Consider the following 23,876-nt stretch of genomic DNA (forward strand, 5'->3'; position numbering starts at 1 on the left):
TACTGATCTCTGTGTTCTGGGCCTCCCCCATTGCCTAAGCAAAGCTATACACAAACTGGTGGAATAACATCTCATATTCCACTTGGGTAACTCACAACCCAAGAGTATGAACAATGAATTCTCCATTTTCAAGTCTTCCCCTTGCTCCCAATTTTGTCACATGCATCCCAGTCACCCCATTCCGTCCACGATCCTTTCCGATCCCCTAATCCCAATACTTGGTTTTATCCTTCCTTTACTCTTTATATTTCACTCATCCTCTTCTTTCCCTATCTGACACCATTTTGTCTCCTTTTCACCGCTCTTTTGTCACTATCTGTCAATTACCCCTCCCCAACCTGTATCCAGTTATCACTTACCAGGCTTTGTCCCACCCCACCTCTTTCCAGCTTTCACCATCTACCCAATCAGTTGAAACACTCTTTGGCCATTTCCTCCACAGATGCTGCCTGACCTGTGAGTTTCACTAACACTTGATGATTTGCTCACCATTCCAGCACCTGCAGTTTCTTGTGGCTCAAACATAGATAGGTAAAATTAACATCAAATCAGGAACTCTCACTTCATAGAAACTAAAACACTCAAGACTTGCCAAAAATGAACTAACCACCAACTAATCAATGCCAGAAAGATTTTTTCAAGTGCTCAGAGCAGCTACCTTACTTTTCTACAAATTTCAATTTTGCAAAGTTAGTCAAACACTTTAGAAATACCTCCTTGGGTTTCAAAACTGTCGAACTGTGTACCTCGAATGGATAGATTTTGCCAAGCAGGAAACTCCTAAATTGCACTTAAAACGCCCATGGGCAACAACCTCTATTCCAGGCTTATACAGTGCCCTACAATTGGAGAGGGAGAAGGGTAGATCGGAGGTGTCGGTGTTACTGTTGAATAAAGGGGACTATGGGGTCATGAGGGAGGAGCTGGCAAAAGTTGACTGGAAAGATACACTAGCAGGGATGACAGTGGAACAAAAATGGCAGGTATTTCCAGGAATAATACAGGTGCAGGGTCAGTTCATTCCTAGGAGGAAGAAAGATTCCAAGGGGAGAAAGGGGTGACCATGGCTGACAAGGGACATCAGGAACAGTATAAAAATTAAAGAGAAGTACAACGTAGCAAAGATGAGCGGGAAACAAGACAATTGGGTAATGTTTAAAGAACAACAGAAGATAACCAAAAAGACAATACGGGGAGAAAAGATGAGGTACGAAGGTAAGCTAGCCAAGAATATAAAGCAGAATAGTAAAAGCTTCTTTAGGTATGTGAAGAGGAAAAAAATAGTTAAGATCAAAGTTGGACCCTTGAAGACCAAAAAAGGTGAATTTATTATGGGGAACAAGGAAATGGCAGATGAGTTGAACAATTACTTTGGATCTGCTTTCACTAAGGAGGACACAAACAATCTCCCTGATATAGTAATGGCCAGAGGATCTGGGGTGACGGAAAAAACTGAAGGAAATCCACATTAGGCAGGAAATGGTGTTAGAAACATAGAAAATAGGTGCAGGAGGAGGCCATTCGGCCCTTCGAGCCAGCACCGCCATTCATTGTGATCATGGCTGATCGTCCCCTATCAATAACCGGTGCCTGCCTTCTCCCCATATCCCTTGACTCCACTAGCCCATAGAGCTCTCTCTAACTCTCTCTTAAATTCATACAGTGATTTGGCCTCCATTGCCCTCTGTGGCAGGGAAGTCCATAAATTCACAACTATCTGGGTGAAAAAGTTTTTTTCTCACCTCAGTCTTAAATGACCTCCGCTTTATTCTAAGACTGTGGTCCCTGGTTCTGGACTCGCCCAACATTGGGAACATTTATCCTGCATCTAGCTTGTCCAGTCCTTTTATGATTTTATATGTTTCTATAAGATTTCCCCTCATCCTTCTAAACTCCAGTGAATACAAGTGTTGGATAGACTGATGGGACTGAAGGCTGATAGATCCCCAGGGCCTGATGGTCTGCATCCCAGGGTACTTAAGGAAGTGGCTCTTGAAATCGTGGATGCATTGGTGATAATTTTCCAATGTTCTGTAGACTCAGGACCAGTTCCTGTGGATTGGAGGTTAGCTAATGTTATCCCACTTTTTAAGAAAGGCGGGAGAGAGAAAACAGGGAATTATAGACCAATTAGCCTGACATCGATGGTGGGGAAGATGCTGGAGTCAATTATAAAAGATGAAATAGCGGCACATTTGGATAGCAGTAACAGGATCGGTCCGAGTCAGCATGGATTTACGAAGGGGAAATCATGCTTGACTAATCTTCTGGAATATTTTGAAGATGTAACTAGGAAAATGGACAAGGGAGAGCCAGTGGATGTAGTGTACCTGGACTTTCAGAAAGCATTTTTTTTTTTGTATTTAATTTTTTATTATTGGAGATAGGTACATGATCTATTACATCTATTACATCATTATTACATCATTTTTAAATTGATAATATTGTCAGTTATTATTACATTGTCTCCAATACTTTTTGCATTTTTCTTCTTTTTTTTTTTATAACTAGATAGGGCTAAAGGGATAGATGAAATAGAGAGAGGGAAGAAGGAAAAAGAAAACTAAAATAAAAAATAAAAAAAGGAAAAGGAGTGAAAGAGGTAGTTGAAGAAGAATGGAAAAATTTGTTAAAGTTTAAAAACATCATTCGAGATATGTTCGTACATTTCGAAGTATAGCATTTCATCCAATCTTTAGTCCGGGTGCTAGTCAGGTTCCTGTGCTGAACTGTTCTGACCCTTTAAATAATCAATAAAAGGAGACCATGTTCCAACGAATAATTCCTGTTTATCCAACAGGGAAAATCTGATTCTTTCCATGTTTAAGGTCTCCGTCATTTCTATAATCCACATTTTGATTGTGGGGGGGCCGTAGGGCCTTTCCAAAATTTTAGGATTAATTTTTTGCCTGTTATTAAACTGTAATCGATAAAGTTTCTTTGTGTTATTCTAAGTGTTTGATTTGATTCTAATATTCCGAATATTATTAATTTTGAGTTGGGTTCCAGTTTGTGTGTTGATTACTTTGGATATTATACTAAAAATATTTACCCAAAAAATTTTTTTAATTTTTGTACAGTTTGTAAACATGTGCGATAACGTAGCTTCTAAATGTTGACATTTATCACATATAGGTGAGATATGTTGAAAAATTTTATGTAATTTTGTTTTGGCGTAGTGTAACCTATGTATTACTTTAAATTGTATTAGAGAATGTCTCGCGTTTAGTGAACATTGATGTATGTGTTGTAGACTTTCTTCCCAAGTGTCTTTCGTTATTACCTGGTTTAATTCTTTTTCCCATGCTTGTCTGTGTAAGTCCGTCAAAGGAATGTCACTATCTAATAAGATATTATATATATAAGATATTAATTTTTCTGTATTAGGATGCTTATTCCAACATTCATCTAGAATCTCTGGGTTTCTATTTCGAAAATTTTTAGAATTCGATTTAACATAATCTCTGAGTTGAAGATATCTGAAATAATCATTTCCTCGAAGTCCATAAATCTGTTGCAACTCCTGAAATGTCAAAAAAGAGCCTTCTTTGTAAAGGTGTCCTATATTTTTATTTCCATTATTCTTCCATTGTGTAAAACCCCCGACTAAACATGAATGCTTAAACAATGAGTTATTCACAATTGGAAGAAAAAGAGATAAGTTATCTAATTTTAATGTCTTTTTTACTTGTTTCCAAATTTTTATAGCACTAAATATTATAGGGTTTTCCTTATAAATTTTCTTGTTTAATTTAGACGTAGCAAATAATATCGCACCAATATCATAAGGCATACAATCTTCCCTTTCCAGTTTTTAACCAGTCTGGTTGCTGGTCTATTTCTCCCAACCAGAAGTTCACATTTTTAATATTAACTGCCCAGAAATAAAACAAAAAGTTAGGTAAAACCAAGCCTCCATTATTTTTTGATTTACACAGGTGTCTTTTGCTTATCCTATGATTCTTATAATCCCAGATAAAATCATTAACAATAGAGTCCAATTTTTTTAAGAAGTTTTTTGCCAGGTATATCGGAATCGTCTGAAAAAGGTATAATATTTGCGGTAAAAAAATCATTTTTATGGCATTAATTTTACCAACCATTGAAATAGGTAATGTTTTCCAGTATTGGATATTCTTATGTAATTTATTCAATAATGGGGGGAAATTTGCTTTAAATAATGATGTATATATCTTAGTTACATAGATACCTAGATATTTAAATTTTTCATTTACTACTTTAAATGGGAATTGTTGTATTATCTGTTTGTTATGTTCCCTTATTGGCATAATTTCACTTTTATTCCAATTTATTCTGTATCCTGAAAGTGCACCGAATTGGTTTATTAGTTTTAATAGGTTTGGGATACTAATTTCTTCTGGTTTTGTGATGTAAATTAATACGTCATCTGCATATAGAGAAATTTTTATTCACTGTGTCTTTACTGTTATTACCCATATATTTCCGGATGCCCCCTAATTCTTTCTGCAAGTGGCTCAATTGCAAGTGCAAATAGTAATGGAGATAACGGGCATCCTTGTCTACACCCTCTAGATAGACTGAATTTAGATGACAGTCTTTGGTTGGTAAGTATTCTGGCCGTAGGATTTGTGTATAGCAGTTTTATCCATGTGCAAAATTTCTCCCCTAGCTGCATTTTTTCCATCACCGAAAATAAATAAGGCCATTCGACCTGATCAAATGCTTTTTCAGCGTCAAGTGAGATTATTGCTAAATCTTCATTAATAATTCTCTTGGTATATATAATATTAAATAATCTTCTTAGGTTATAATATGAATACCGTTTCTGAATAAAGCCTGTTTGGTCAGGGTGTATTAATTTATTCATCACTGTACTTAATCTACGTGCTAGTATTTTAGTTAGTATTTTCTGGTCTGTATTCAGAAGTGCAATTGCTCTGTATGATCCCGGATCTTCCGGATCTTTATCAGCTTTAGGAATAAGCGTTATTATAGATTCATTTAAGGTATCTGGGAGTTTCTGTTGGGTGTAGATATAATCATATAGTCTTTGCAAGCGTGGGCACAGCATCATGAAATTTCTTGTAAAATTCTGAACCTAGACCATCTGGCCCTACTGCCTACCATTTTTAAGAGAGCCAATAGACTCCTCAATATCCTTTATCGTAATTTCCCTTTCTAATAATTCTCTATCCTTTGAATCTAAACCTTTTAAATTACATTTTATTAAAAAATCTGCTATTCCTTCTGATTGTGCTACAGTTTTAGTTGAATATAGGTTATGATAGTATTGTAGAAATCTATCATTTATATCCTTGGGCATTTTTAATAATTCTCCTGTCTCTGTTCTAATTTTATGAATTATTTTTTCCCCTTCCATTTTTCGCAGCTGGCGTGCTAATAATTTTTGTGGTTTGTCTCCAAATTCAAACTGTATTTGTTTGGTTTTTTGATAAAGTTTTATTACTTGTTCTGAGTACATTTTATTTAATTTATATTTCAGTACAGCAATTTTATTATGTTTTAACGTAGATGGCGTTCTCGCGTTTTCTGTATCTAGTTGCTTAATTTCACTTTCCAGTGCTTTTTGTTTAATCCTGTTTTCTTTATTATAAAATGCTTGGGCAGAGATTAATGTACCTCGAACATACGCTTTGAACGTCTCCCACATAAGAGAAGCAGGTGTGTCAGGGTTGTCATTTACCTCAAAAAATATTTGAATTTGTTTAATAATATATTCCTGGCATGATCTTTCGTTCAAGATTTGCGGGTTAAGTCTCCAATATGTTTGTTTTTTCGGACATTCCATTTAATTTACTCATGAATGTTACCGGTGCGTGATCTGAGATTATAATGTTATGATATTTTGAATTATAAGTAAATGGAATAAACGTAGAATCAACTAAAAAGTAATCTATTCTTGAGTATGTTTTGTGTACTGGTGAATAAAATGAATATTCCCGTCCGGTTGGGTTTTCTATTCTCCAGATATCCTTAATATTAGTGGTATTAATAAATGAATTTAAAAAAACACTTGAGTTGGATGTTGATTTTTTTTGCCTTGATGATCTATCTAAGTATGGGTCTAATGTACAATTGAAGTCTCCTCCAATTATTAATTTGTATTGTGCAAATTCAGGAATTCTATTAAATGTTTTGTTAAAAAAAGTGGGGTTATCGAAGTTAGGCCCATAAACATTTAGAAGGATCACTTTTTCACCATTTAACTCTCCAACCACTATAATATATCTGCCATCCATATCCACTATTATTGAGGAGGTCGCAAAAGGAATTCCTTTACGAATTACTATTGCTACTCCTCTTGACTTGTGGGAAAAAGAAGAATGATATGATTCAGCGATCCACTTAGCTTTAAGTCTGTGTTGTGATTCCTTTTTAAGATGTGTCTCTTGAAGAAATATTATATCTGTTTTGATTTGATTTAGGTGTGCCAAAACTTTACTTCTCTTAATTGGTTCATTGATTCCCTTGACATTCCAACTACAAAATGTTATTCCCTGACCCCTTCTTGTCATGTTAGCATCTTGCATATTGCTTTTGTGGTGGTCTATAATCGGGTAGAAGGAACAACACATAGAACCTGACCCTGCTCCCAAACCTCAGATAGATGAATTTAAATTCAAATACATCATTCTTCCGATCATATCTCCTTGCCTTGGTCTTGTTTTTCCATTCAAACCTTGAGTTAAAGAAGTATTTAAAGAAAGAAAAGTGATAGGGTTGGTTAGTGTAGGGTGAAGAAAAAAGAACTACATCTACAATTAGTGTAGTTAGTGATAGCCACACTAACGTGGCTAGAATTCTAAAGACTTCCGTAGCCTTTGTAAAATGAGAAAATTCCCAGCTCCGTGCCCGAGGAAGAGGAAAGGAAAAAAAAAAAAAAAGGGAAATTATATTTAACATTCAATCAACTTCTTTGGGAGTATCAAACTTATTTACCTAGTCATACTTATACCCACACAATATATATACACCTACCTACGTACACGTATATATATATATATATGTATGCATACCCACATGTATACTAGTGTCAACACATAACCCTGCAGAAAGGTTCAAGACAGCAAAATGATTTTAAATTGAAAGATAGAGCGAAAAAAAGAAAAGGAAACCCGTCAATCATAATTATCATATAGGTTGATTTACCTCTTACATATCTTTCTATATACTATATTATGTAATTCCTTTCTTCATTTATCAAAGACTATTAGTTATTGATCATTGTTATCCATCTTATACCATATTAACTTTTATAAGAATTAATAATGTTAATAATTTTAGTGGAAATAAGGATATTTAATAAGTATTAGTTGTTACCTATATAGTTAAATATGAATTTACATATAATAGTAATGATTAGTAACCTAAAAAGAGCTAAAACAAAAAAGAGAGAAAAGAGGGAAAAACCCTCGAAAAATCGCAGTTTTTGTCCAGTGTCCTCCATCATTTTCGATTTCCAAGTGTCTATAAAGTTCTTGAACGAATTTTAAAGGTCCTTTTAGATCTGATGGTCATCTTAGTCCTTGGCTCCTAAGGAGTGGTGTGGGTTCTTCAGTCTGTAGGCACGTTACCAACTACCTTGGCGTATTCGAGTGCTTTTTCGTGCTCTGTAAAAAAGAACACATTGGAATTGTAGGTGACTCTTAGCTTTGCGGGATAGAGTAGGCTGTATTTCAAATCCGGTACACTCTTCAATATTCTTTTGGTCTCGTTGAACAGCATTCTTTTCTTGAAGACCTCTGTCGAGTAATCTCGGTAGATGCTAAATCTCTCGCCTTCAAAAAACAGTTGACCGCTCCGAACACTTTTCTTCATTATCTCATCAAATTCATGATCCTGTAGGACTTTTACAATAATTTGTCTTGGATGGACATCATCTTGAGTACGACGTCGCTGCGCTCTATGGGCTCGGCCGAGTAGAGGTTTGTGATCCAATTTTAGGACTGTATGTAGTAGGTCTGCCACAAAATCCCGAGTACCCATTTCCTTCTCCCTTCCTTCCTTCACCCCTACAATTCTTAGGGTTCTTTCGTCTTTGACGCCCCTCCAGATCAGTACATTTATCATTTAATTTGCTCACCATGTTTGTGAGGCGTTGGTTTTCAGTAAGGAGCTGATTTTACTGTTTTTCTGCACTCGTCATCGCACATTTCTCAAGCTCGGTTATCGCTATTCTGTGTTGATCGAGTTCTTGGCGAATGGGGTCCACCTCTATTTGAGCCTTTGTTTCCACCGAAACGAGTCTGGCTTCCATCACTTCCATCTGGTCTTTGACCTCTTCCTCCCTCGTCCTCTTCCAGCTTTCAAACATTTGTTGAACTGTAACGAGCATTTCTGCTCTAAAATCTACCTTGAAGGTGTCTAGTGATTTTTGAAATTTCTCACTAAAAGTCTTCATTTCAGCAGCCAGACAAGTCTTCATTTCAGCAGCCAAAAAGATTTTAAGATCTTCCATTTCCCCTTTTTTCCCCCCTTTAATCTTCCTTGGAGGATCTTCCTGGGCCATCGTTGTAACTGAGGCCGAGGCTTCTGTAGGGCCTTCCTCTTCCATCTGGGGTCTTCCTTTACCCGATTTTTTTGTTGTTCCACGGGGGGGGGGTGTGTTGTAGCGACATACCTTAAGTCGCAGGCCTGATGACGTCACGCAGGCTGCCGTTTCAGATTGCGATCGCTGCAGGTAGGTCCCGATTTTTCTCCCGTTTTTTGTTTTCCTCGGTACGGAGCTGGTTGGCGCTGGACTTAGTTCTCCATAGCGCCACCGAAAGCATTTGATAAGGTCCCACATAGAAGATTTGTGGGAAAAATTAGGGGATAGAGTGCTGACAAGGATAGAGAAGTTGTTGGCAGACCAGAAACAAAGAGTAGGGATTAACAGGTCCCTTTCAGAATGGAGGGCAGTGACTAGTGTATTACCGCAAGGCTCGATGCTGGGACGGCAGCTATTTATAATATACATCAATGATTTGGATGATGGGATTCAAAGTAACATTAGCAAATTTGCAGATGACACAAAACTGGGTGGCAGTGTGAACTGTGAGGAGGATGCTATTTGAATGTAGGGTGACTTGGACAGGTTGGGGGAGTGGGCAGATGCATGGCAGATGAAGTTTAATGCGGATAAATGTGAGGTTATCCACTTTGGTAGCAAAAACAGGAAGGATTACTATCTAAATGGCTTCAAGTTGGGAAAAGGGGAAGTACAACGGGATCTGGGGGTCCTTGTTCATCAGTCTATGAAAGTAAGCATGCAGGTACAGCAGGCAGTGAAGAAAGCGAAAGGCATGTTGGCCTTTATAACAAGAGGAATCAAATATAGGAGCAATGAGGTCCCTCTGCAGTTATACAGACCCCCAGTGAGACCACATCTGGAGTATTGTGTGCAGTTTTGGTCCCCAAATTTGAGGAAGGACATTCTTGCTATTGAGGGAGTGCAGCGTAGGTTTACAAGGTTAATTCTCAGGATGGTGGGACTGTCATATGCTGAGAGAATGGAGCACCTGGGCTTGTACAATCTGGAGTTTAGAAGGATGAGAGGATATCTCATTGAAACATATAAGACTGTTAAGGGTTTGGACACGCTAGAGGCAGGAAACATGTTCCCGATGTTGGGGGAGTCCAGAACAACGGGCTACAGTTTAAGAATAAGGAGTAAGCCATTTAGAACGGAGACGAGGAAACACTTTTTCTCACAGAGAGTGGCGAGTCTGTGGAATTCTCTGCCTCAGAGGGCGGTGGAGGCAGGTTCTCAGGATGCTTTCAAGAGAGAGCTAGATAGGGCTCTTAAAAATAAGAGTCAGGCGATATGGGGAGAAGACAGGAACGGGGTACTGATTGGGGACGATCAGCCATGATTACATTGAATGGCGGTGCTGGCTCGAGGGGCCGAATGGCCTGCACCTGCGCCTATTGTCTATTGACTTGAGCGAAGGTGTTCAGCGAAACGATTATCCAGTCTACGTTTGGTCTTGCCGATGTATAGGAGTCCATATCTTGAACAACGGACACAGTAGATGTGGTAGGAGGATGTGCATGTGAACCTCTACCTAACCTGAAAGGACTGTTGGGGTGTATATAAGCTCATTAGTCAAATGTTCACTGGGAGGGCTCAAACAGTGCAGCAGAATGGAACAGAGCAAGCAAAGAAACTCAAAACAGATCCAAATGCCATGGAGTTATTTTCATGTACCATATGTTCTACACCACAGGGTGTAAAAATACATATCACATTATATTCAAGTTTATCATAGGTATGCATATAACAGTTAATCAAACACAATTTTGAAAATATTTTCCTTTATAACTTTAGCTTACTAAAAATAAGTCACCTGCTGTTCTCCAAACATCACTCCAGATTTTATCATAATATGGACTATAATTAAACTAATGTGTTTATGGATACAAATGAAAACCATTGCATCATTCTTCATTTCTCAGAGAATACATTTCTAATCTGGTTAGTCTAATGGCTGTATTTGCAGTTTATCACAAATTAAGAAGCTAATTACATTAAATGCTATTTTAAATAATGTAACAAATTTCCTCAATCATGTGAATGTAATTTACCATCAAGCTACAATCATATATGAAATCAATCTGGCTTATGTCGCTACAACCTGGACAAATGATATAATGCAATCTTTTTGCTGTTCTGTATTAGGACAAATGTAGTCCTGAAATGATAAATGAAGACACTACATTCACCAGTCATTTTAGGATTACTATATATGTTTTGTCATCTCGTACAGTACGTACGTACAGATTTCATTTCCTAAACATAAGAATTCTGAATTAATGAAACAGATTTTCAAATTCAGATTAATTACTGCATACAACACAACAAGGAATGCAATGTATAATTAGTGCATTTTGCTATTTTAAGGCTTTAGTTGGGAATCCATATATCGAAACAGGGCGGAGCATGTGAAGGTTGCAATCTTACACCCCCAAATTTGACTGGCATTTAAACACCTTTCTGGATGTAATTAGCCATCTCAGCACATCATCTCTGGCATCAACCCCACCCCTCCTCTCCACATTTACTTCACTCTGGGATAACCTCAAGGTATATCTGAGCACCAGAAATATGGTATATTGTACAATTCAAAACACCACTTCCTGCCACATATTTGTGTTGAAGTGTTTTACTCTGTCCGATGCGTTGTTTCTTCCTCTACATGTCCATAAATGTCACTTTTTTTTTTTCACTTTTATTTCTATAGCACATTTAAAAAACAACTCTCGTTGGCCAAAGTGCTTTACATTGGTGGAGGTACTAACGTTATAGAACATTGGTTCATAGATTACGTACATACATAAATACATACATCTGAAGGGAGGAGGGATGCTGTTCCACAGTCTAGGAGCTGCAACCGCAAAGGCGCAGTCGCCCCTGAGCTTATGCCTAGTAACCCCAAGATGTTCAGTAACCCCAAGTCGGCCGATCAGAGGGACCTGGAGGTGGTGCGGTGGGTAAGCAGACTTTTGATGTAGGTGGGAGCAAGCCCGTTAAGGGCTTTGTAGACATAAAGGAGGATCTTGAAATTTATTCGGAACCGCACAGGGAGCCAGTGGAGAGAGGCCAGAATCGGGGTGATGTGGTCCCTTTTTCGGGCGCCCGTCAGGAGTCTCGCTGCGGCGTTTTGGACCAGTTGCAGGCGGGACAGGGAAGATTGGCTGATGCCAGTGTAAAGGGAGTTGCAGTAATCTAGGCGGGAGGAGATAAATGTGTGGATGATCTTTTCGAGGTCATCAAACTGGAGGACTTGGTTTACTTTAGCTATCGTCCAAAGCTGGAAGAAGCTAGCTTTTACCACGGCATTGACTTGTTTGTCAAATTTCAATGCTGAGTCAAATATCACGCCAACGTTTTTGACGTGAGGTTTGAGCGATGGGGTAAGGCTTCCAAGGCTGCCTGCTATCATTTTGATTGAGTCCGAGGGGCCGAGAAGGATGACGTCAGACTTACTCTCGCTTAGTTGGAGGAAGTTCTGGGCCATCCAACACTTTTTATATCCTCGAGGCAGCGGATAAGGTTCAGCAGATTTGATCGTTTTTTGGGCTTCAGGGGGAGATAGAGCTATGTATCGTCTGTGTAGCAATGGTAGGAAATGCCATGCCTTTGAATGACTTGGCCTAAGGGGAGCATATAGAGGGAGAAGAGAATGGGGTCAAGAATGGAACCTTATGGAACCCCACAGCAGAGGCTAGCTGGGGAGGAGAAAGAGTTGCCTATGTTAATAGAGAAACTCCTACATTTGAGGTAGGAGATGAACCAGCTCAGGGCAGTGCAATCAATACCAACCCCGTACCGGAGAAGGTCAATTAGGATGGTGTGGTCAACAGTATCAAATGCTGCGCTGAGGTCAAGAAGGAGCAGGATTACACAGTCGCCGGAGTCAATGGTGAGCAGTAGGTCATTATGTACCTTCAACAAGGCAGACTCTGTGTTGTGGTGAGCCCTGAAACCTGATTTCCAAGATAGTATTTTGGTGAAGGTAAGGCACAAATGCTATCTCTTAATCATTTCAAGATGCAATCTCTCTCAATCTCTCACAGTGAAATGCTCCACACATCCCAACCCTATCTGTTAAAATATGTTAGAATACTAGTCATGTTCCAGGACCCAAAGCTGCAGATGCTGGTTTACAAAAAAAGACAAAGTGCTGGAATAGCTCAGCAGGTCAGGCACCATCCTTCGAAGTCTGAAGGGTCCTGACCCAAAACGTCACCTATCCATGTTCTCCAGAGATGCAGCCTGACCCATTGCGTTACTCCAGCACTTTACATCTCTCTCACAAAATTAAGTACACTCATTACTCTGACCCTGGCTCACAGATCCCAGAGAACTAAGTAAATTTTCCCTCCATCCATTGGCTTGATTAATTTCCAACACTTTCTACTGTACACATTCTCCGCTTTCATATTCTTTTCACTACTATTGCTAACTTATCCTAAACTCTGTTTCAAACTTCTTCCATAAAGCCCTTCAGCTGGTTATCGTATTCCTTTTAAGGTCTTTAGCTGAATGCAAACTTTTTCCATCATTTAAAATGGAGACGAGAAAAGGCCAGAACAAATCAGGGCCGACAACAGATGATCTCAGGAAGGGTGGAGTCCATAAATGGTCCATTGTGGGCTGGGGAATGTATGATAACAAGAGCAATACAAGGATGTGAACAGTGGAACTGGTAAAATGATTAGGGTGGAGGAGAGGAGGGGAGGGAATGCAGGAGTTAGTTGAAATTAGGGAAATCAACATTCATACCACTTGGTTGCAAGCTGCCCGAGCGAAATATGAGATGCCGTTCCTCCAATTTGTGCGGGACTCACTCTGACAGTAGAGGAGGCCCAGGCCAAAAAGGTCTATATTAGAATGGGAGGGGGATTTAAAATGTTTGGCAGCCGGGAGATTGCATAGGCCAAGGCGGACTGAGCCTAAGTACTCGGCAAAACGATCGCCAAATCTATACTTGGTCTCACCGATATATAGGAGTTGCATGAGAGAAACAGAATTTTTTTTTTAAAGAAAATACGTCAGATGTTCAACAGTGCAGCTTCCCACCAAGTAGTCAGAAATGCACATGCTAGATGAATCGGTGATTCAAAGGCTTCTTTCAATTAAATAAACCACAAAGATCAAACAGACTGGGTGACCACTTTGCAGAACATACCCCGTTTAATTTACAAAAATAGCCCCAGGCTTCAGATTGCCTTACATTTGAAAAATAACTGCATAAATAATTGCATGATATATATTTGATGGGTTTCTTAAGCAATCAATAAGCTGCAAAATATACTGGCACTAGACTCATGCAGGTGCTGGTTTTTCAAAAGAGCTTTCCAATGAATTAACTTCTCTGCTCTGTTCTGTTAGTCCTGAAATTATTTTCATTTCCGCAGCATATCCAATTCCTTTTTGAATGTTCCCACACTGATGAAACTGACCTCAATCTGACACTGCTCCAACAAAGCTCAACAGAAGCTTAAAGATTAGTATCACACTTACCAAAAAGGAATACGCCTGCTTTCTGGATTTACCATGAATTTCAATAATTGTGGATAATGAGCGATTTCCAACATATTTGGGTTTTTTTTCCAGATTTTGAGCAAACATGGATAACAATTCTCTTTTTCATACCTCATCACTCCATGATCTATCATATTTTTACTGTTGCTTAATCCATCTGGCAATCTATTCTATTACAAGCCTTCCCTTTTGCTCACTGCTCCCCATATGTTCTTAAAAACTCATCCAATAAGTCATTCAATGGCTTCTTTACATTGGTTTCCCCTTCCATTGAATGACCTGCTGAATATTTTCAACTATTTTTTATTTCTGGTTAAGAAGTACCTTATATCACATAATTATTATATTGCCCTGTGTGGTCATTTTTAAACTTCCATTTCTCTCATCTGCAGACTATGGATAATCAGTTATGGAAGAAGCCCAATGGGAATCGAGGAATATGGAAATTGGTTAGGAAAGTATATGAAGTAGAAGATTAGTCATGACCAGTAAGTTCATAATCTTATTGAATGGTGCAGCATGCTCTCAAAAGGTCTTCTGGCCTCTTCCAAATTATATCCTTTAGGCTCTTAGTATAAAATGGTTTGATGTTTTAAAATATCTCATGTTATTTTAAAGTTCATTGAGAGTTTGGAGTTTTACATTTAATAACAACTTAAAATCTTTGCAATAAGGGAAACTGTTACAGAAGCTTTGAATATGCGGGGTTTTTTTTTGCCATTAAAGGAATTCGAGAGATGACACGTAAAAAGATCCTATAAAAGGAATGGTTTTGGGATTATTTTATTTTAGAGTTCTTATAACTTAATGTACATCTTTATTATAAAATTATATAAAAATAACATAGGATGAGCGTTTGACGGCACTGGGCCTATATTCCCTATATTTAGAAGAATGAGGGGGTGGGGCCTCATTGAAACATACAGAATAGTGAAAGGTATGGATAGAGTGGGTGTGGAGAGGATGTTTCCATTAGTGGGAGAGTCTAGGACTAGAGGTCATTAGAATTAAAGGATGGTCTTTTAGGTACGAATTGAGGAGGAATACATTCAATCAGAGGGTGGTGAATTTGTGGAATTATTTGCTACAGAAGGCTGTGGAGGCAAAGTCAGTAGATATATTTAAGGCAGAGATATATAGATTCTTGATTGGAACAGGTGTCAGAGGTTATGGGGAGAAGGCAGGAGAATGGGGCTAGGAGGGAGAGATAGATCAGCCATGATTGAATGGCGTGGTAGATTTGATGGGCTGAATGGCCTAATTCTACTATCTACTGATCTTATGATAATCTTTCAAAAGAACAAGACCAATGCTTATCCCACTCCAGTCTCTTAAATATGCAATAATCATATTTGAAATTAATTAAAACAATTATGTATGTAAATGAAAACAAATTAAGACAATTGGTATCACAACACAGACCCCCAAAAAAGAAACCATTGTTATTATATCAATAAATGTACAACATAAATTGTATGCAATATAAATTTTATGAGTTTTATAAATAAGCAACACTTTTAAAATACATTGTTATATTTAGAATCATGCAGAGAGCGTGCTGTTTACATAATTGTGCCGGTGCTGGCTGTTAGAAAGAGGTTTTCAATTAGTCATCTTCTCAGCTCCTTCCTGATAGTTTTGCAAATGTTTCCATTTTGGGCACAGAGCTAATTTCCTTGAATGCTTCTAATGAATCTTCTATCAATTACTGAAATCCAGATCCTAATAATTTAATACGTAATTCAAAAATTTCATCCCCCTTTAAGCAAAAATGGAAAAAAGATACAATAAGCCAAAATTCAATGTGGCTGCAAAACCCAACTGAAAACATATCCTGGAGGCTTTAACACAATTGATATCTAAAAGATTTAACTGCCATCAAGCAATAGGCATTTAAAAAAAAATCAATCAATCTATCTATCTATCTATCTATCTATCTAGCAATCAATCTAGCAATCAATCTATCTATCTATCTATCTATCTATCTATCTATCTATCTATCTATCTATCTATCTATCTATCTATCTATCTATCTATCTATCAATCAATCAATCAATCAATCAATCTATCTATCTATCTATCTCTACATACCATTAAAACTCTGTGTGTGTTTATTTGTGGGTGTCAGATTTGGCCTTTGATTCCTTGGTCCGCCAAAACCACACGCAAAACCCCCGAGATTTTTTTTCCATTTTGCTACATTCACTAATGCACCCCTGAAAACATTTGGACATTTTTATGTACACATTTTTAATAAAATCCTTCGCCCCCCACTCACTAATTTTTTCGCCTCCTGCTGGCTCTCCTCCAAAAACGCCGACATTTTTCACATTTCGCTAGCGATTTTCGCTGCTGCCGCCCTGCTCTCCTCCACTCCCCCCCTCCCCCACCCCTCCCTGGCTCTGTCACGCTGGTGGAAGGCACAGATCGGCTGCTCCCCCGCTGCTTTTCGCCATCCCCGCGGGCTTGCACTCTCGGAAAATCCCGCATGTCAAAGGCCTGTCGGCCCGCAGGCGCAATGAGGGCGTACGCAGCATCTCGACGGGCGTACGCAGCGTCTCGCCGTCGTACGCAGCGTCTCGACGTCCAATGCGCCTCGACGTCGTACGCACCATCTCGATGGCGTACGCCTAGCGTGTGGCGATAATGTCAGGCCGCCCTCCCTTGCAACCGCGTGCTGCAGGAACAGACCCAACGGGCCTGTACTTGGTCTCGTATACTTTTAAAACTGTGTGTGCGTGTGTGTGTGCGTGTGTGTGTGTGTGTGTGTGTGTTTGTTTGTGTGTGGTTTTGCATGTGAAACGTATCTCCTCGACAACAGGACGCAAAAACGCGGAGATTTTTACCATTTCGATAGGGATTTTACTTATGTTCAGAAATCCACTCGTTGGTCAATTATTTCCCCAGATTTTGAATAAAATTGATCACAAAACTTAATTTTTTAAATCTAAACAGCGCTCAGCAGCTGCTGACGTCACAATGCCCACATGCTGACCAATCCAGGCCCACCTGCCTCCAGGCGCCATGCCTCCCGCAGCTGGATTCCCCCACGCCCGCCCGCTCGTTCACTCACTCACTCCAACCCCCCGCCCGCCCGGTCACTTACTCACTCCAACCCCCCGCCCTAACCCCGGTCACTTACTCACTCCAACACCCCCCACCCCTCCCCCACACACCACCCCTCCCCCACACCCCCCCCCCCCCACCCCTCCCCCACACACCCACCCCCCTACACACACCCCCTCCCCCCCTCACACCCCTCCCCCCCCACACACACACCCCTCCCCCACACCCACACCTCCCCCCCCCCCACATCCCCCACACACACACCCCTCCCCCCCCACACCACACCCCTCCCCCACCCCCCCCTCCCCCCCACACACACCCCTCCCCCCCACACCCACCCCCCCCACACACACACACCCTCCCCCACACACCCCCCCACACACACACCCCTCCCCCCACACCCCCCCCCCCACACACACCCCTCCCCCCACACACACACACCCCCACCACCCCCCCCCACACACACACACCCTCCCCCCACACACACACACCCTCCCCCTCACACACACACACACTCCCCCACACACACACACACACACCTCCCCCACACACACACCCTCCCTCACACACACACACCCTCACACACACACACACACACACACACACTCACACACACGCACACACCCTCCGTCACACACACACCCTCACTCACACACACACCCCTCCCTCACACACACACCCCTCCACCACTCCCCCTCCCCCACAACACCCCTCCCCATCCCCCCTCCCACTCACACCAACACTCACACCCACGCCCACGACAGGCCCCGCCTGAAGCCATCACCCTCCCCTGGCTGCAGGATGCTTCCCGTGCGAAGCCATCCCCATCCCCCGGCTGCAGAACGCTTCTGCCGTTGCATTGGGGGAAACAGGTGAGTGGTGGAATATTGCATTGGGGAATGGGTTGCGTTGGGGCACCAGGCCTCCTGTGTGATTGGGATCCAATGGGTCCCACTTGTTTGTGTGTTTGTGTGTGTGTGTGTGTGTGTGTGTGTGTGTGTGTGTGTGTGTGTGTGTGTGTGTGTGTGTGTGTGTGTGTGTGTGTGTGTGTGTGTGTGTGTGTGTGTATATGTGTGTGTGTGTACGTGTGTGTGTACGTGTTATTGTATCTTCGCCAAAACGGTACACGATAGTACTGAAATGTTTGCAGAACCTTACTCAAATTTTTCCCGTCGTAGATCTAATCAACTTTCCTTCAGATTTGATGTTATATTTCACGTTATTGATATTTAAAGTTTTCAAAAAGCAAATTTTGAAATAAATCACTGCCTTTGACAGGGAGACTCTTCCAGCAGCTTCCAGTGATGATGTCACAATGGCACCTCACAGTTCTCCAATCACAATGGGATATCATTTACACAAGCTGCCGTAAAGATTCCGAAAACCGAAAATGACATCACAATGGGATCTCGCACTCAGGCTGCAGTGAACAGTTCAAAAGCCGAAAAATCACAATGTGATCTCTGCTGCCAATACACAACCTATGAGAGTTGACGGAGTGGGGGATTGGAGGAGAAGATATGTTATTTAAACATTGTCTTAAGTGGGGGAGTGCGAAAGGGGAGAGGTGAGGGGGGGAAGTGATTGAGTGCAGGGAAAAGAAGAGGGTGGGAGAGGTGACAGAGAGACAATGGGATCAGCAGCTTCAAGGGGAGTAAGGAGAGAGTGAAATGTTTACCCCCCCCCCCCCCCCCCCCCCCCCCATGTGGGAAGGATTGATCAGCTCAAGGGAGCGCCGACGCCAGCCCAAATGTCGTGTCCATTCATTAGCGCTAAAAATGTTGCACCACCTTACTCACAATTGTGGTTTGTGTCAAGTTTCATTCAAATTGATGTTATATTTTACAAGTTATTGACATATTTAGATTTACAAGACCACAATACAAAGCTGTCACAATGGGATCCCGAATCTCATTTACATAATAAATCATGATTTTCAAAAAAACTTCTTTTAATCAAATTCTGTAGTTTTCATTAACAGCTAACAATGTGTTTAGGTTATTTTAAAGAAAAATCACGATTTTCATTGTGGGGGGGTGGGATAAGGGGGGGATTTCATTTAATGGAGGAGAATAGGGGTAGGAAGAGGGATGGCGAGGTGCAGTTGGGGGGAGGGTTGCCGTGACTCGCTTCACAACGGGGATCTCTGGCGTCATAACGGGAACCCCTCAGCCGCGCGTGCGTAGTTGAGGGCTATGGGTGAGTGGTGGAATATTGCGTTGGGGGACGGGGCCCAGCGGGTCTACACCTGGCTTAGTATTTAATAAAAGCCCTATAAAATTATATATAATTGTCACATTTCGGGATTATCGTTCGTTCTTATTAAACACCAAGTCACAACATAATGTTTTTTTTTCCAGCCGTTCTTCTGCAAATTGAACATGTTTTAAATGTAAGCAAACTTTAATATGTTTCCTGAGAGTTATCCTACTATTTTGGTTTCTTTCCATCTTTATTTCATGCAATGGAGATTTTACGTCACACCCAGTTAATTGATCTTTAATATCAAGAATGCCACATATTTTCTTACCTGAACAGCGAGGCATGAAGCATTATCTGACAGCAAAATCTGTTCCCCTGTATAATAATGAGAAGGCAAAAGTAATTTGGAAGGTAATTTTATCACCTGTATCTGCTCATTAATACACCGCAATCTATTTTGCACTGCTTGAAACAGAAAAGGTCTCTCATATTGTTCTTGAAATCTATTTGAAGCTAATATTATAAAACATTTCAGTCTGTCAAGAGAAAGAAAGATGACAAGTTCACTGCAATAAAAAATCCTTGGTTTAGAGGACTGGGGCAGCAACCTATTAGTCTTCATTACTTTGCAGTCTTCTGACAACTGGAGCAGGCTGCGTGCCCCAAATGGGGGCCATAACATGAGCTGATGATATATGAAGAGCTGCTAAAGGAAACCTGAACTGTCTCTGCCAATGTGAAACATTTAAGTTTTTTTTATAATGAGCCATGTTTGCCATAACATTTAAATATCTGAGGTATCAACAAATCACTTCTCAATTGTTGGAAAAGCCAACAATAAGATGTTTATCATAACATTTTAAACCCAGCTAATGATACCAACTGATATAATAATTCAATAATGAATTATGAGAGCTAGATGTCATGATTTTCTTTTCTGTCTATGCTGACAGACAGATGTCAATAAAAACTCATGGTAATATGAAAGGGTGCCAAATATTAAAAAGTTACCAGAACTTTCCAAAGCTTTTACTAAATAATAATTACAAAGAAAAATAGATGGCAATCATTTGCTGTTCTTGCATCGTAATAGAAAGAAGAGGATTCAATTCCAAAACACAATACCTACCTTTTAATGGTTGAAAAAGTATTGCATTTTCAGGCCAAGGCTCTGCTGCTGTAAAAATATTATACACTGAATTAGTACGTGAAATGCCCAGGCACGGAATATATTTCTGTATTTGATACAGTTTACCTAATTTCTGAGGACATTAGTCCATATTTGTTGAAACAAAACGGTACAGTTAAGCATTTACTTAACTCCCAGATCTTAATTATACGTTATATTCCATGATTTCAATCATTGAAAAGGTCAGCTGATAATCTTAAATGTTGAAACAAATATGATTTAATTTGTTTTTAAGAATTATGACAAAACAGTACAACATCCTAACTAGAAAATCTTAACTCTACAACATCCTACATAGAAAAACACAATTAACGCCTGATGCTTTAAAACATCACTTTTAGGTCTTAACAGATTTTGTACAGCCACAGAAGTGAAACAGCCAATTACATTCCGTTCATGAGATTGGTAAAGTTGATAGAAGCACCAAGAGTCTTTAATGATAAACAGATTGAACCATATTAATATTATTTGGGTTATCAGTTTGCTGATTCCACTTAAGTTAGGAGGCACAATAAGTAGTGAAGATGGCAATGAAAATTTGCAAACTGATAATGACTGGTCAAAGGTAAGGCCACTATTGACAAGAAAAATCAGAGTAATTTCTAAATGGCTAGTGGATAAAAAGAGTGGTTTTGCAGTCCAAATACATAAATGATTATGTTAGCTTTCCAAAATAATATAAATGGTTAAAAAGTTGGCTCTTGTTCCACGTGAGCGAGGAATTATGTGTAGGAGTCTGATTGGACTCCATCAGGCTCCATTTTCAGTTCAAGCATGAACCAGAAGGATATGAGTGCAACGCAGATTCACCACAACATTCACGCCACAAAAGTGGTGATTTATGAGGCCTGAATTTCCTAGAATATCGATTGTAAATTAATTGATAGACATAACATGAACTACCTCATCTCAGAAAATCCAGAAGGAAGAACAAATGTTGAGGTAGTCAACGCAAAATGATGGAAAGCACTTTGATACAAAAGGTGGTGGAAATCTTGAATTCCTGCCCATGAACATTATAGATGGATTTACAAGGTCAGTAACGATCAAACCACATAGCACATCACAACTATTGAACTAAATGGAACAGCATCGAACTGATTTTCCCCCTCAGGACACAAACCTTACATTAGAAGTATCATAATTACATCCCACCACAATGTAAGAAATGCATTCTATCACCACCTGTAAACTTGTGTACCATAATCATGCAGGGGCCAAGGAATGCAGAAGGGCATGCAGGCACAGCATCAGTCAAACCTAAACATGGTGCCAACCTGGTAAATATACAAAACAACACTTTTGACACCATCTCTGCCGCAGAGGGCAGTCGAGGCCAGTTCATTGGCTATATTTAAGAGGGAGTTAGATGTGGCCCTTGTGGCTAAGGGGATCAGAGGGTATGGAGAGAAGGCAGGTACGGGATACTGAGTTGGATGATCAGCCATGATCATATTGAATGGCAGTGCAGGCTCGAAGGGCCGAATGGCCTACTCCTGCACCTAATTTCTAATTTCTATGTTTCTATCTTCAGCCAGAAGTGCCAAATGGACGATCCATCTCAATTTCCACGTGATCCCAAATCAGAGGATTGGTCTAAACCAATTCACTCCATGTATTGTCAAGAAATAGCTGAGAGTACTGGATAAAGAAAAGGCCAAGGACCTAACATTATGATGGTCCATCTGTCTCCTCAGATCCTGGTGAACTTCTACTGCTGCACCATCGAGAGCATCCTTACCAACTGTATCACAGTATGGTATGGCAACTGCTCTGTCTCCGACCGGAAGGCATTGCAGAGGGTGGTGAAAATTGCCCAACGCATCACCGGTTCCTCGCTCCCCTCCATTGAGTCTGTCCAAAGCAAGCATTGTCTGCGGAGGGCACTCAGCATCGCCAAGGACTGCTCTCACCCCAACCATGGACTGTTTACCCTCCTACCATCCGGGAGGCGCTACAGGTCTCTCTGTTGCCGGACCAGCAGGTCCAGGAACAGCTTCTTCCCGGCGGCTGTCACTCTACTCAAGAACGTACCTCGGTGACTGCCAATCACCCCCCCCCCCCCCGGACACTCCTCCCACAGGAAAAACACTATGTCTGTATATATGCTAATGTAAATATTTATTCAAATCATATGCTATGTCGCTCTTCCAGGGAGATGCTAAATGCATTTCGTTGTCTCTGTACTGTACACTGACAATGACAATTAAAGTTGAATCTGAATCTGAGTTGCATTAAGTCAGAGACGTGCTTCAGAAGAAAGCGCATCTTTTTCAAAACACTGACATATAATGCAGAAATTTGCCCAATTACGTAATGTCCACAAATTGTTGGACAAGTTCAATCTGGCTAAATAATGGACAGTGTCCTCCTAATCATCAGCAATGTAATGGAAAATAATATCATAAGACCACAGTCACATTACCAAGATTCATTTTAGGTTCTGTCTGCTCCTTACTTTATCGTGTCTAAACATGTGTGAGAGATAAAATGAGAGCATGATGAGAACATCTGCCCTTTGTATCAAAGCAACATTTGACCAAATATGGCACCAAGAATCCCAGATTCAACAAGTAAAGAGGAATTGAGGGGGGAAATCTCTCCAGAAAATAGTCATACATCTCAGAAAAATAAGGCTACAAAAGTTGTGATACGAGTAGGCCTTTCAGCTCCTTGAGACAGCTCTGCTGTTCCGTTGGATCATAATAATAATAATAATAATAATAATAATAACTTTATTTGTTAAGCACCTTAAAAACAACCAAAGCTGACCAAAGTGCTGTACAGAAAAAAGAAAACAAGCAAGACATCATAAAACAGGCAGAACAACAGAACATACAACTAACACGAGGCGCATAAATTACATACAAAAATCCAAACAATAAATTAAAAAAAAACATAAAACACAAGTACGAACAACGCAGCAAAACCAAGCAAATAAAGTTAATAAACAATTCAACACCTCACTGGTCTACAAAGGCCATGGAGAATAGATATGTCTTCAGGAGTGATTTAAAAACAGCTAGAGAAGGGGCCTGTTTAACGTGCAGAGGCAATTCATTCCACAATCTCGGAGCCGACACAGCAAAGGCACGGTCCCCTCTGAGCTTCCGCTTAGTCTTTGGCTCAATCAGGAGCAGCTGATCGTCTGACCTGAGAGAGCGGGAGGGCGAATAAGGGTGAAGAAGCTCAGATAGGTAGGACGGGGCAAGACCACTTAGGGATTTAAAAGTAAATAAAATAATTTTAAAACGAATCCTATACTGAATAGGCAGCCAGTGGAGAGAGGCCAAAAGGTGAGAAACATGATCATGCTTTCGTGTGCCTGTCAAGAGACGAACAGCTGCATTCTGTACCATCTGGAGACGGGCGATGGAGGACCGACTA

At 40.3% G+C, this 23,876-nt stretch overlaps 1 protein-coding gene across 3 annotated transcripts in view; it reads right to left on the minus strand.

The window, feature by feature from the left end:
• The window catches only part of mtx2 (metaxin 2), an 83,566-nt gene that overhangs the window by 37,275 nt on the left and 22,415 nt on the right, over positions 1 to 23,876 (minus strand). For 2 of the 3 annotated variants that reach the window (XM_055637910.1, XM_055637912.1), the window contains exons 2-3: positions 20,430 to 20,477; positions 19,629 to 19,675 (exon numbers count right to left, since the gene is read on the minus strand). In XM_055637910.1, the coding sequence (XP_055493885.1) occupies positions 19,629 to 19,675; positions 20,430 to 20,477 (95 nt within the window). The remainder of the gene's footprint in view (positions 1 to 19,628; positions 19,676 to 20,429; positions 20,478 to 23,876) is intronic. The other variant, XM_055637911.1, reaches the window with a different exon arrangement.

This window comes from Leucoraja erinacea, chromosome 7 (genome assembly GCF_028641065.1).
Source record: "Leucoraja erinacea ecotype New England chromosome 7, Leri_hhj_1, whole genome shotgun sequence".
NCBI lineage: Eukaryota > Metazoa > Chordata > Chondrichthyes > Rajiformes > Rajidae > Leucoraja > Leucoraja erinaceus.